At 47.1% G+C, this 14,720-nt stretch overlaps 1 protein-coding gene across 1 annotated transcript in view; it reads left to right on the plus strand.

The window, feature by feature from the left end:
- Positions 1-5,690: 5,690 nt before the first annotated feature.
- SUSD4 (sushi domain containing 4) overlaps positions 5,691-14,720 on the plus strand; it is a gene marked incomplete at its 5' end in the record, with an annotated part of 77,265 nt that continues 68,235 nt past the window's right edge. Inside the window, one exon of the mRNA XM_084262452.1 lies at positions 5,691-5,811. Within this exon, the coding sequence (XP_084118578.1) occupies positions 5,691-5,811 (121 nt within the window). The remainder of the gene's footprint in view (positions 5,812-14,720) is intronic.

The following is a 14,720-nucleotide window of genomic DNA, read 5'->3' on the forward strand; positions in this document are numbered from 1 at the left end:
TAAAACAGAAATATTGCATACTCCAGGTAAGAGTAAGTTGCCTGAATGGCATATCTCATTTGTAGCAGGATAAAATCAGCAGAGTAACATGTTTGTTTGAAAATATTTGAAGAATACAAGATACATATCATAGGCTATTATCTGTCATAAGGACATTGACAAAGCCATTGTTAAATCTTAGCTAGCCTTTAATAGTTTGGTGCCTTAAAAGTTATGCAGAACTCCGTTTAGTACCCTCCTGTATTTCATTAGAAGATGCTTGAATTATTTTTCTTATTTGTACATGCAGAATTGTGTTTAGCAACAGGATCCCTCTGGGCTGGGAAGCAATAGTTCTTCCTTGTGGCCAGTGAAAAATAAAGGTGATCTGTGGCCAGGAGGTCTGGGGAAAGTACTACAACAATATGTATTTACAACCTGGAATTATGTTCTGCCATTTTATACTTTAAAATAATCAACTGCAGACTTCTGTGCTAAGCTGCTTTTTCCCCCATGGACTGACCACCCCTGTACTCATTCAACTGCAACTAACCTGCCCTGATGTTTTTCTTACAGCCTCACACACCACAGGTAAATCCTCTCATCACCCTCGGTTACCATCACTACTACACGCTTTTCACCTTTGCTGGAATCGAACTGAAGGACAAAACTTGCCTACCTAGGAGTTACATTACTAGGACAATTCCTTCTGACCTTGTTTTCGAGCAGGTAATATACAGAGAAAGAATAAACAGAGGTAGAATAAACTTGAGAGAAATTTAATCACACAAAGATTTAGCGTTAATTTTTTGCCAGCGAATTAAAGGTACCCACAGTTCTCATGCACTGAGGCCAACTGGCACAGGAAGATTGATGTCCATATCAGTGAAGTGCTTTACTTTCTGAAGCCGAGAAGCTGTATGTAATGCACCAACCAGAAATAGCCTCTGGCCCATAGCATCTCCTGAAACAGGTTTGGAAGAGTGTTAGGTAGCCTGAGCTAATGGTGGGATAACAATTTAACAGTACAGAAAAATGAGATTTGGTGTCCCAGAACTGTGTAATGTACTTAAGTAGATGTAGTGTCAGCGCCCATAGTGTCTGCAAGCTGACAAAGCCAAGTGACACAGGTGTAAGCTCCTTCAGAGCAACGCATTTGGTTTCTCAGCTGCTGGATGAAAGCTCTGTTAATGTTGTCCAGCAGATGCAGGCAGAACCACATTACTGTGACCTAGTTCACACACAGTTTGCTCCTTGGAAAGCCCAAGCTGGCTGGCATCACACGGTGCCGGATGGTGCGAGTCACATGCTGCTCTGTACACGTCTCCTGGTCCAGGGCAGGCTCAGGCTCTCGAACTGTGGGGCATGGGACATAGCTGGAATAACTGCAGTAGTGGGTATCCTAAAGCTTCAGGTGGGAAAGAAAGAACCAAATGAAATTTGGCATATTGCAGGCTAAGAAAGAGCTGTTTCAGTTACCAGAGGAGGGATGTGTCATGTATGTGGTCATCAGAGCCTCAGTTTTATCTGACTCCTACCTCAGATACTGAGCAGCAGTTTGGGAGTGTCGCCTCAGTCATAGGTCTTGGTCCCAGAGTGTCCACACTGCACTCGTGTTAATCCATTCCCCAGCTCCTTCCTGGAGTGAATGAAATTTTTCCCTTTGCAACAGTACCGGTCTGCATTTTTGGAAGAATTTAGTCCAGAGACCTTGTCAATACGTAGCGTAGCATGAACGAAACCACGCCTGATTTATTTCCCCCATCCCTGTTTTGTCCTCACTTTGCATCCTCAAGCATCATCATCGAGCACTCACCTGCACTGCAACATGCAAGCCGTGCAACACTGACCACGGGGTTCACATGGCAGGAGCAGCACACAGGCTGGGATGGCACAGGCTCTTGCACTGCTCTGAGCAGCACCTCCTAGGCCTTCACACACACAAAAGGGTTATATTGTAGTTTGGACTCAGGGCCAAATGCTGCGTAGGGTGGCCATGGTCTTTATGTTCTCTAGTCCTTAGCAGAGTGGATGTGACTGCTCTTGTCACTCAGCCTGGAGCGAGGGGCAGCTTTTTGGGTTGGACACATTTAGCTGCATTTTTTAATCTAGCCTTTTTTCCAGCATGGATCTCAGAATAAGAGAATCAAATAAGTAAGTGTGCATGGGAAGATAAAAATAAGATAAATAAATAGATGGCTGTGTATGGCCAGGTAAAAATAAAACCCTGTAACTTTAAGTACACACACAATGTTTTACTCATGAAGGTGATCAGGAAGCTCCGAGAGAAGATAAACTGTAAACCCACAAGCAGCCGAAACCTTGCTGGGATGCCCAATCTATGCTTGCTAGAAGCAGACAGGAGCCTGCTGTGCACACCAGCAGGAGGGGAGCTGAAACCCTCTCTCTCTGACAAGGGTGATGCCAGACAGAAGTGCCTCTCACCACAAAGCAGCACCCATGACCTACCATGAGGAAGCAGAGATCTCCCCTCCGCTACCGCCACTGCCTTGATGTTTACATGCCTCAACAACAGGAACCTGCTTTTGGTGGGTGTCAATAAGTAGCTTTTGGTGGGTGTCAATAAGCACTGGCATGTTTCGTCTTTGTTCTCAGGGTGGCTGCTGACAAGAGGCAGTTTCAGAGATGGAGGCATGTATGGAGAAAAATAAAATGGCACGCCATCTCTCTGACTTATTTCCAGCCCGTCTGCACCAGCGCTGGTGAGAGGTTGTCCCCACCAGAGGAGATTCGGGGTTAGTCCCTACAGGCTTGAGACACAGCTGTAAACTTGCTTAAAATAAGTAGCAGATGGGCGACTAAATGTGGTAAGGCACAAACCCACAAAATCTGTGACTGTGAAACATGGAGGGGGAGGTGGGGAGAGGGTGATGGTCTGTGCTGTGTAACAGCAGCTCTGAGGCTCCGGTCCAGCCTGTTGATCACTGCTCTGGCCCCACTTCAGCTCAGGGGGATGTGCTGAAGTTGATTACAGATGTCAGTTCTGGTCACTGAGCTGTTGTAGCCCTTCAGGCAATATACCCCTTCCAGAAACAAATTCCAAAGAGGAGAAGCTCCTACCCCTCTGCTCCTCTGTGGTCAGACTTGCCTCAGGCTCCATCTTCCTCTACCTCTTGATGCTCCTGACTGAGTTTGGGTTTTCCTGTGTTGCAGGAGTCCTTCCTTGCTCTTGACTGACAGGGATGCCTGCCAAACCTCTTCACATCCTGGGGCTCAGCCCCCGAGCCATCTCCATCTCACTTCCTATACCTACACATTGCTCTGCAAAAGGTGGATTTTTACAATTCATTAATGTTTTGAAGAAGAGCCGCTGCCCAAGCACACGGTAATTTCCTGGTGCTGTTTAGGGCTGTAGTTCTCCCACTTACCCAAGGTAGCTGATGGACACCCAGAACGCTTAGCTGTCGCTCCTCAGGCTGAATGATGGCATCTGGAGCGCAGCCACACACACATGGGGAAAGGAAAAAACCACAACAACTAGGATTCAGTAGTACCCATCAACACTGATGGACAGTATTTAAATTCACCTCTTCCTCCTCAGGAGGCCTGTTTGTACCTGGGGTGATGCCCCCACCCGTGCTGAACACAGACGTAGCAGCCAGCACTTTGCCTTTCAGTTGGTGCGAAACAGGAATGGCACTTGCTGACTAGGGACCTTTTGCTCACTAGGGATCTTTTGCTAATTCAACGTCCAAAACTGAAGATATAAAACCTGTGACACAAAAATAAAGAAACTCCTATTACAGGGAATGGGAATTGCTGCATTACTGCTCTGTCCTGCCACTTGTAGCCAACAGCTTCCTGCCTCAAAAGAACCTTCTTCTATTGTGTAACCATACCTGTGCTGTATTAGCTTGGCTTGAGCTTTTCCTAATCTGAACCCTCTCTTTGGGCTGAACTGGGGAGGTGAAAACCCATATGGTCAGGAAATGATGCTCTGGTGAAAAGGCTCCCTAGTTTTTCCTGTTTAAAGGCAACAGCAAAGGTATCTCAGAGATTATAAAAAAACCCTCTTGTAGCTGAAAATTGGCCACAAAGCTTTCCTTTCTTAATGGAAGACCTGTATTTCGCTATGAGATGCCCATTTTCTCCAGGGGAGAGTAAAGAGATAAAGAACAACACTTCTTGCATTGCTCTGAACTGATACAGGAGATGCTGATTTGAGCTAAAATCCCTCTGGAATAGCCTTGAGTTTTAACTCGGAGGAGACAGCATCTGGTAGAGAAGAAACATTTGAAAGCAACTCCAGCTATACATCTACATTTACCAATGCTGACTATTAATGCTGAAGCATCTGGATGTGCTATTTCCACACACTGTTAGTAGGACCCCACACTGCTTTGGGCCTGGATTTGCACTGAGGCCAGGTGTGTTTTGTCACAAATGCGTCTTCCCTTGTCCCCAGTTTTCTGTCCCTCGCTGTGTCCCAGCAGCACGCTGCATACCTTGCTTTGCAAACGCCATCCCTGCAGTCTCGGCAGTGGAAGGACACCCTCCACTTCCTCTGGACACGAGCAGGCCCGCAGTGCCCAGCTGAGGGTTAAGGGGCAACAAGAGCCCCAGCTCTGTGCACCGTAGATGGCACCAGGAACACAGAGTTATAGCACAGCTGTTTAAGCCCCAAGAAAGCGTCCGATTCAGAGATTTGTGGCCATGAATTTCGCAGAGTGACTGAATCCAGCTGGGTGCTGCTTTCCAACCGGCAGATTGCTTCAGCCGGCAGGCCTGGGCACGCTGCCTTTCCCCCGCGGCAGCTGGTGGGCGAGTGCTCCGTAACACACCTTCTCACTCCCACCAGCCGCGAACGATGCAGCACTGGCACCGATAAAGCTTATCTCCCACCCAGCATTCTCCATCCTATCTGATGAAGCACAGGGCATCTTAAAGATGCTCCCTCAGAGCTGCCCACCACGGAGCCCCCACTGAAGTGAAAAGGACCAGACGCTTCCAGGAGCGCAAGCCTTAACTTCGCGTCTCGGCGCCCCCTGAGCCGGGCAACGAGACCCCTCCCCGCCCGCGCCCGCCCGGGCTCCCCGCCGGCAGCACCCCGCACCGGCTGCCAGCCGGCGGGACACCCGGCCCGCTCCTCGCCGCGCCGAGCGCGGAGGGGCGCCGCAGCACTGCCCGCGGCTGCCATGCGTGTGCGCCGCGGCGGGGGTGCCCGCGCTGCCGCTGGGCGCCGGCGGTCCCGCAGCGCAGGGCTCCCCGCGGCGGCGCTCCGCGGCCGCGGACGGGCGGGCCGGGCAGGTGCGCGTTGCGGCTCCCCGCTGCCCCCCTCCCAGGTAGGGCCGGCCGTGCCTGCATGTGCGTGTGCGCCCGCCCGGCTCCGGCAGGCTGCCGAGCCGCAGCGGCGGGGGCGGCGGCAGCAGCCGCGGAGGTGCCCGCCGGCGCTGGCGGGGGAGACCCCGCAGGTAGCGGCGGCGGGCGTGAGGGGTGCGGCGGGGCAGCGGGGACGCACGGCCGGGGGAGCTGCGGGGCCGGGAGGGTGGCGGGGCGGAGTGCGTGCCCCGGGGAGGAAGCGGGGGTGGGGGGGGGGGGGGTGTGGAAGGCGGTGCGGGGGAAACCGCGCCGCGGGTTGCGGGGCGGCGGGGGCGACCTGCGGAGCCGGCGCTGAGCCCCGAGCAGCGGCGAGGCGGAGCGGCTCTCTCGTTGCAGGCGGCGGCGAACCGGATGCCTTTGGTGGGCAGAAGATGTGTCATGGGAAGCAGGCGAGCGGCGGCGGTGCCCTCCCGGCGGCGCGGCGGCGGGCGCTGGCCGCGGCGCTGTGGCTGCAGCTGGCGTTGAGCCTCGGCCCGGGGCCGGCGGCGGGCGGTGAGTGAGCGGCCCCGGCCCCCTCCTCCGCCCGGCACCCGGGCCGAGACACCCTCTCCCCTACCGCCCCGCGGCCCCGGCCCCGGGGAGGTGGGAGCGGGGAAACTTCCTCCCCCTGCGCCCGGCCCCCTCCGAGGGGAGAGAAGCGCCGCTCCATCCTCTGTCGTTCCCCCTCTCCCGCCCGCCCCGGGGGCGCGCAGTCTCCGGACCCCCTGGAAGAAGGGAGCCTCACCCCGGGCCCTGCTAGGGAACATTAGCTCCGCGGAAATACGGCGTGATTTGGAAAGATGATAATGATTTTGGAAAAGCTTCTTCCACCCCCACCCCCCCCCCCCACGCCCCCTCCGCGGTCCACTCAGACGCCTCTTGGATGACTCTCGGTGCTAGATCCCCACGCAGCTGGGGAAGGCAGAAATTTGGGGAGGAGGCAGGCAGTTTGGGGACCGAAAGCAGAGAGATGGGAACGTCCTTCAGCACTCTCCTCCTGGAGGAACAACCCAGCCTAATTTGGCCTTTTTCATTTTAATTACATTTTTACACCAGCGTTTTAAATTATTGAGCCTGTGAGATATTTTCAGCAGGTACATTTAATTACAAAATTGCTTTGAATTGATTCCATAATTAGACTTGGATTGCTGGAAAAGTCTTAAAGTAAACTGCCTTGCTGCAAAATGAACTTCACTGTGATAATGAGAGCAGCTTTGCATTTCGACTCCGGCGTGGCATGATACATTTGTGTTGGGGGAACAAGCCATTTTCTGATTGAATCACATCACTTATGGCAGACAGAGTCCAACATAGAAATTGCCCAGGATTCTTCTCGTGCCAGAGACTTAAGCCAAAATTTTCCGACTTGAACGCCGGAGCTCAGGCAACTCTGATCCAGATGTGTTTTCTGTCGCTGAATGTAGGCTTGCAGAGACAGAGCTGGAGAGGACCTCAAGAGGTCGTCTCGTCCATCCTCCTCCTGATGTGATTCACTCCTCATTTTCTGTCTCAAGGCTACAATGCCATTTTCCAATAGAAATCCCATGACTGCAAATGCGATTCCAGCTAAACAAGCTTTCAAACTGTTGAGGTCTCTACAAATCCCTCTTTAGAAATCAGTGGGGTTTTTTTTTGGTTGGTTTGTTTGTTTTCCTGCAACTGCGTTACCCTTGGATTTCTGGCCAGCTCGTGTTTCAGCGCGGCAATGCCATTCTTTCCTTGCCATTGGAGTTGTTTGAGCTCCTGTCCTCTAACATCCTTCTTATGCCTCCATTCATAACAATAAGATTGATCCAAGGCCCCCTCCTCCCCAAGGCCACGTATATCCCGCAGTTTGATTGTCAGCCTTTATTTAGCTAATTAGTGCAAGAGGTTCTTCAAAATGTGGTTTATGTCTCCCTTGAATGTAGTAGTTTTCATCACAGCCTGCGATAAATTCTTGTGTGATGCTGATTGTTATTAGCGCTGCTGCCTTTCACCTTGGTAGCATAACTAATTCTGTATCAAATTCCATTTGTAAAGCATTTTAGGATCTTTCAAAATTTATGGGTTTGGGTCCAAAGCCTAGGAAAAGACAATGCACCGGGTGATTGTGCATGGTGAGACTAACCAGTGAAAAATAAGAATTCATTGCTGTTTCTAAGCTGTTGTTGCTGTTATTTCCCAGCGTAGTTGTGCTCGGAAGTTAGGTGCTATATACATACTGGTAAAAGTACAGATCCTTTTGTGGGGTAGAATCTGTGGTGGTTGGGGTTTTTTTCCACCAAGTCATTTGAATGGTAAAAATAATGAGTTTTGTAATTAGAACTGAGGACTGTAAATTAGGACCCCACCTATTTTAGGCTCTGTTGTGTCTGTGAGTGAGCATACAGTGGTTACGCAGCTGCCCATGAAGGCTCAGCTTGTGGCTCCCCAGTCTGTGAGCCACAGAGTTTGAGAACTCGGAAGTAGCCGTGGATGTTGACCAGAGTTGTGGTTTCCCAGGTTCTTTGAAAATCTTGTGTCCGTAGGGCTCCTGTTGTATGGATTTGTGTCTCCAGACAGAAGACATCCAGCTTTACTGACTGCTTTGGAAAACACAGCCCAAAATCTCTTCCTATCTTCTCATTATCTGTTAAACAAGGATAATCATACTTCTCTCAGAGATTTCAAAAGAGCATTGATGACATTTAATGAAAATACTATGGAGGTGAAAAGAATTTGTTTCAAAAGCTTTAGAAAACCAGCAGTGACAATATACTGAAATAAAAACCATCTCACATATTAAAAAGTGAAAATGAATAGTTTAGGGTTATTTCTTTCTATAAAGCAAACCACAGCTTACATTTTGGATCCTATTTATAGCTTCCTGCCTTCCTTAGCTGATACCAGGATTTGGCTCCTGTAACGATCCTGTCATGACTTGCATGACTCCTAGTTTATATCTGACTAAGCTCTATTGACTGTCACGTCCTACCATTTCACCCAGAATCAATACAACTTATAACTCTTTTTTTTTTGATCTTGTCAATAACCCTACAGAGAATAACTGTTTATTACATTCCGACTTTCTCAAAAGTGGATCTAGCAGAAAATTTGCTATAGAAGTGAAGTCAAATGAACAAACCATTCAGCTCTCAATATACCTCATCACTCCCTGATGTCTGTACCTCTGTTGCCACCAAGGATGAAGTGAATATCTCATACTTCAGCTTGTGGCTTTCATCTTATCATCTTTGTTTGTCTTGGTTTTTGCTATAATTCCATAGCATAGGGGAGAAAAAAAGAAAGTAAGAAAGCAGGAGCCAGGTGGGGAGGCCAGAAAGGGACAAAATTAAATGTGCAAATGGATGGAGCTGGTAAGTTGTTTCAGAGTTTCAGGCATTGTAGAGTTTACTGTTAAATCTGTACTATGGAGATTATAGCTATAATAATATATTTTTACATGTATTTCAAATTCCTGGAATTATATTAGAGGGAAGTCAAAATAAAGGGAGAGAAAAAAGTTCAGTAAACTTCTGGGTTTTGAGATTATGTGGGGGTAGAATTTTGTCACTGTAGCAGGATGATGTCTCCTGGGCATGTGCTTGCTTTTTTTATCCTACCTCAGTTGGGTGAGCTCTGTTCTTCTGTAGTGTCTTCTGCATGACCCCATGGAGAGGCTCAGGGGTGCAGCATGCATCTTCATTGGCTTGCATGGGCTGTGGGCTGTCACCTCATCTTACCTACTGAACCCAAGCAGGGCCAGTTGTATTTGTGTCCTTCTTGTAACATGTCTGTCTGATCTTAAAAAGCCTTCATCCCTCCTTTAAGCATCCTCTGGCACTGCTTCATCAGTCATTACACAGGAAAGTTTTTCCTAAGGTCTAACCTGAAGCATCCTTGCTGCTGTTGAAGCCTGCTATTTCCCATCCCCTCCTCAGCGCATGTTGAGATGTTCAGCAGAGCTGCTGCTCCTCAGCTTTGTGGCTGCTTTTTGTGTACTGTTCCATCTCTTTGGGCTTCTGCTGTAGGCTGGACAGCTTCAGTTCCTCCAAGCTTTTCCTAAGTCTACACGATACTTTCTAGTTTGCTGGTTGTTCAGACCGCTGTCCTGTCACACAAAGCCCCACCTCCATGGAATACCCTGTTTGCCTGCTCTGCAGGCAGCATCCCCTGACTTTGGTAGGTGTTTTTAAGATGGGAAGTATTAGGCATCATGTGTGGTGGTAAAGAAATCTGTCATGTTGCAATGCCTTCAGCATTGCAGTGAATGTTAGCAGTGCCATGCAGAATAGTGTGGGGGTTTTTTCTAGACCAAAGCTGAATAATTTTTACTGCACTGTGGTTTTACTGCATTTGAATGTGGTGTTGGTTATGCTATTGCGATAATATCTATTGCTGCCTGTGGATGCAGTGGTGATCAAACACATCCAGCAGGTTTCTGAGGATGGTGGACTTGTCTCCTTGGAACAGTATCAAATCTTGTGTGTGCTGATGAAGCGGGCCCAACATAGGACTTTTTTGTCTACCTGCAATTGTTTTTGGTAAGAGAAACCAGCCAAAGATTCCCTCTAACTGCCTTGCATACACCGTTGGCATTATAAAGAGTGTTCTCTGAAAAATCAGGATGTTTTCTGACACTCTCTCACTAAGTCTGTAGGTAATGTCTTTTACTCACTCCCTCTCAGTATGTCTGCTTTGCTTGTCAAGCAAAACAGACATTCCAGCCTGGAGTTCTCTGTATGTTTGATGAAGCATTAAGAAAAAATTCTTCACCAAAAGGGTTATCAGGCATTGGAACAGGCTGCCCAGGGAGGGGGGTGAGTCTCCAACCCTGGATGTATTTGAAGGACAGGTGAATGGGGTGCTCAGAGACATAGCTTAGTAGAGGATGGGTCTTTTCCAACCTTGTAATTCTGTAATTCTGTGAAATCATCAGTGATTTTGCAGGACTGTTCTTAACCTCCAGTTTATTGGAGAAGCTCAGTATTTTAGAAGGAACAGATTTTTCCTGCCATTGCACGATCTTATTCTCAATCCCCAGTCAGCCTCCTGCAGCCCCCATCCTCTGTCTGCAGACTTAAGTTAGCTGTTAAGTACCATTTTCTAGCCATTCAGATTGCAAATGGCAAAGCCAGAGATGTCATCGAATGGCAGCTCATTGTTTGTCTTAGGGGCAAATCCTTCTGCCTACAACCCTGGAAAAGCTGGGCACATTTGTTAGATTAATTTTACATCAGTTTCTTAGCACCATGCAATAAGGAGGTTTATCCCTGATTTACCGTGGGATTCAGAGACTGGGGTTAACTTCGCTTCTCTGTTTTGCTGCCTTGCTCCCAGAATTACAGTGGAGTATCTTTGATCTCTGTATTAGGGATGATTACAATTTTAGAAGAATGAATTAATTACGCTCTGCTTGATTTTCCTCATTTGTAAAGTAGATAAGCGATGTGCTTCATGGACATGTTGGGAGGTAGTTTGAGAACCTGCCAAAGAAAATGTTACAGGAGCAAGAGATAGGTATTTTAATGAAGTATAAACTGAAGTTTACCAAAGTAGAAGGTTCTTTACCATTTGTGAGTTTTGGTTTTGGTGTGTGGATTAATAATTGACATTTTCCTAGTCCTGGTACAAATTTTTTTTTTTTTTTTTTTTTACTTTTACAGCTTCTTACTGACTTTTCCTACAGTGTTGATCATGTACTCCATTTTTTCCAAATAGTGTCTGCCTTTGACTGCAATATTTATTTTTTTTACGAAAAAATGCACGTTATTAAAAGTTGAAACCTTGTAGTCATGCGGTGCATTTCAGCGAGGTTTTAGGCAAGATAAAGACAGCAAAGTGTGGCTCAAATTCATAACTTGCTACATGCCAGCACACACATGAATGAAAAATGGGCTGCAATTAGTGGTGAACCTAACTTAGTACAGAAACTCAAGGGATAAAGCAGTATAGTGCATACAATTTGATTCAGTAAGTGTAAAAATTTGCTTTGTTAACATATTAAGGGGACCGGAGGTACCCGTATCTTAGCAAATGCAGCAATTTAACTGTGGAACCAACATCTCCTCACTTTGTTTTACATCTTTTCAGCTGCTTTCTTCAATGTGGCACAAGCCTCACATTATGAAACCAGTTACAGGCTGTACATCTACTAGTTTTCACAGTGGAGCAGTTTGTGGCCCCGGATTTTAGCATCCTTGCTTACCATCTAACTATCTTACCACATTGCTTCTGTTGGCACCGAGTTTGGGCGCCTGGTTTTCCGAAGGGGCTCCTGATGGCTGTTCCTGAACTGCTGGGCTGCTGATGGGATTTGTCTGAATCGGGGTGTTTCTTTCTCCCTGTGCGTAAAATAGTTGAAGAGGTTGTTGGTGCCATCTGCACTCGCCGAGCTCCTGTGGGGAAAATGCTGGACGTGTTTTCATGCTCGTGATGAGTGACACCTGAATCATACCAACTTTTAAATTGGGTAGTTGCCATCCTGGGATGCTCTTCTGCTTGTTAGTAAGGGATTACACAAAGCTTTTGCACTGTAAGGAAGTTCCAGAATTTACTGTGAGCATTTCTGTTTTAAAGAAGCTTTATTCTTGCCAGTATGACCAAAGCAATACATGGGGCTTTTCTGCCAGTGCTGCTACGTACCTTTGCTAAGCATCGCACATCAAACAACTGACAAACATTCTTGCTTGTCTTAGGTTCACAGTTACAGTAGTGATAAACATGTGACTATTTTTAATACAGCCCTTCTCATCCATAGAGTTCAAAGCACTTTATAACAGAAAATAATTTTTATTATGTCCCTTCGTAGATGGGGAAATGACTATAGAAAGATTAAATGACTTAAAGACTCGCTGCATATAAGAAGCAGATCTTGTCATAGACCGGGAAGGGATCTTCTGGATTTTCATCCAGCACTTTCTTCTGTAAATAGAATTTAGGGAAATTCCTAATCCACATATGTATGATACGGCCTTTATAATAGGATTTTTTTGGCTGGGGCTCTCTTCTAGCTGAAATGAGCAGCAGATTTCCTATTCACATAAATTGCTACTTAAGCAAATCACAGAGGGAGGTTTTCTAGTGTGGTTTATTTGCCTGACTCCTTTATGTCTGAGATAGCACATGGCATTTTTCCAGACACTGAAAACATCTTCTGAATAATAATAATAAAGAAGAAAAATGTTCTAAGTTAGGTTTGAGCTCTTAAAAAAGTTACCATGCAGTTTCTCCTACTGCAAAGCCTGTATTGATAGGAATGATATTTCTGCCTTGCTTGAGCATGTGGCTTGTGACCATAGTTTACATGAAAGGACAAAGTTTTAAAAGTATTACGTGTGATTTTTTAAAACCATTCTAACATACTGAAGCAGTTAGAGAGAAGAGCGTTGCATGACCAGGTAGCTCCATGCAGATGGTGCCATGATGTGCATTGCCATATCCTGCCTGTTGCAGTTTAGAAATCAGTGGGTATATATTGTGCCTCTGTAAAAAATGAGCTCAGCTTACAGCTGTTTGCTCATGAAAACAGAAGTTGTAACGAAAACGGCAGAGAAGAGCAATATAGGTATGGTCCCTGGTCCCCCCTGCAGAGCTGGAAAGCATACCAGGGGTGAGTTTCTGTGTGAAGCCAAATTCTGCCTTTAGTAAAAATGTACAAAATCTGGGGGTGACGTGGTTTGTCCCCAGCTGGGAGCTGAGCACCCCATAGTCATGTTCTCTGGGAGCAGGGGTGGGGTGAGGAAAGGGAAGGAAAAGGAAACTAAAGGGAAACCTCACAGATTGGGATAAGGACAGTTTACTGGGGCAGCAGAGAGAGAGAAATAACAATAACAGGACTTTACAGTAAAATACATGAAACTGGTGATACATGATGCTGTTTCTCACCAAACCATACAACTCAGGCTGTACAGTTCAGAGCTGTCCTGAAGCCAGACTGTCTCCAAACCATGTGTCCTGGAGCTGTGCACTCCTCCCCCCACCAGCCCACTTTATGCGGAGCGTGCTGTCATTGGTATGGAATAACCCCTTTGGCCAGTTTGGGTCACCTCTCCTGGCTATGTCCCCTCCCAGCTGCCTTGGTTCCCCCCTGCCTTCTTGTCAGCAGGGCAGCATGAAAAGCTGAAGAGTCTGTGACTGCTTGGCAGCAACTAAAACATCCGTGTGCTGTCAGCACTGCTCCCATCCTGACTCCCAAACATGGCACTGCACCAGCTGCTAGCAGGAAAATTAACTCTCCTAGCCAAACCCAGAACGGGGAAAATGCTGGCTTGGAAACTGAAAAGATAAGGGGCTTACAATAGATGGAATAAAATAGGTTATGTTACTAAGGGTTAGATTATGTAGAAGTTGGGTTATCAAAGCTATCGTGAGATAGTGTCCTAAAAATAAACTCTCTTCTACACCACTAAAGAAAAGGCAGGCTACAACATGCACATGAATCAGGGGAATTGTTGTATCACTGAACTCCCATTCTGGAGACCTAGAGAATACGCTGAAAAAAAAGAGGTTGTCTTTGAAAATGCAAAGCCTTCAGATCTTCCTTTTTGGTACCAGAGAAAGGCAGCAGCACATGTGGTTGTTGATCTGTCAGGAGACAGGAGAGCACCACGCAGATTCAAAAGAAAAGCTCCCATACATGCTGGAAGAGAGGAGAGGACGCTCAAAAGTGGAAGCCTATAAATGTGGCATCCTGTTCTCAGTGCTGTCATTAGCACCAGAGAATGTGTGCACTGAAACACTATGGAACAAGAAATTAATTTCTGTCTTTCTGGAGGTGGAACAATAGACTTGAGAGCAGAGTCACATAAATAGGAGTAGAATATACCTGCAAAGCACCTGTAGTTCATGCTCCTGCCCAGAACAGGACCCACATGCTTACCTCAGGGAAGTTATCATTGAAGACTTCATGTTGGAAACTCTACTCTCTTAACCGTAAAAAGGGTTTTTCAGATGTCTAATTTGGACCTTCCTCACTGTAACATAGGACTCTCTAAGGACTGACATCTCTAGTGGGGGATACTCAGCTGTTCCCAATTCCTCTGTGCTGCTGTCTGTTGGTGCACATCCACCAGGACTGCGGCTTTGGCCATCCTGGCTGCTGCTACCAATTCCTTGGGTCATAATGGGTGGGATCCTGACTGCTCCAACCCAGGAAAGTGTCACTGAAAAGTCAGGTATTAGTTAGCAGTCTGCAAGCTAAGGTTTAGCTGTAACTGCCCTACATTCATGTGTTGCTGCCAACACAGAAGGAGCCGTCGTGATTCTTCATGGTGGGACTTGGTTTTTTCTAGTTCAGCTAAGGTCACAGCAGGGTTTGTATTCAACGTCAGATCAGGTATCTTACCAGCAGCTATCAGAAAGGTCAGGTTTGCCTTGCTAGTCTGGAAGGGCTTGCAAGGATTTTCCAAAGTCACAGTTGGAAAGAATCAGGAGTAAATCTCAGAGCCCTCCTATAAAAG

The sequence above is a fragment of the Gallinula chloropus genome (assembly GCF_964237585.1).
Source record: "Gallinula chloropus genome assembly, chromosome: 3".
NCBI lineage: Eukaryota > Metazoa > Chordata > Aves > Gruiformes > Rallidae > Gallinula > Gallinula chloropus.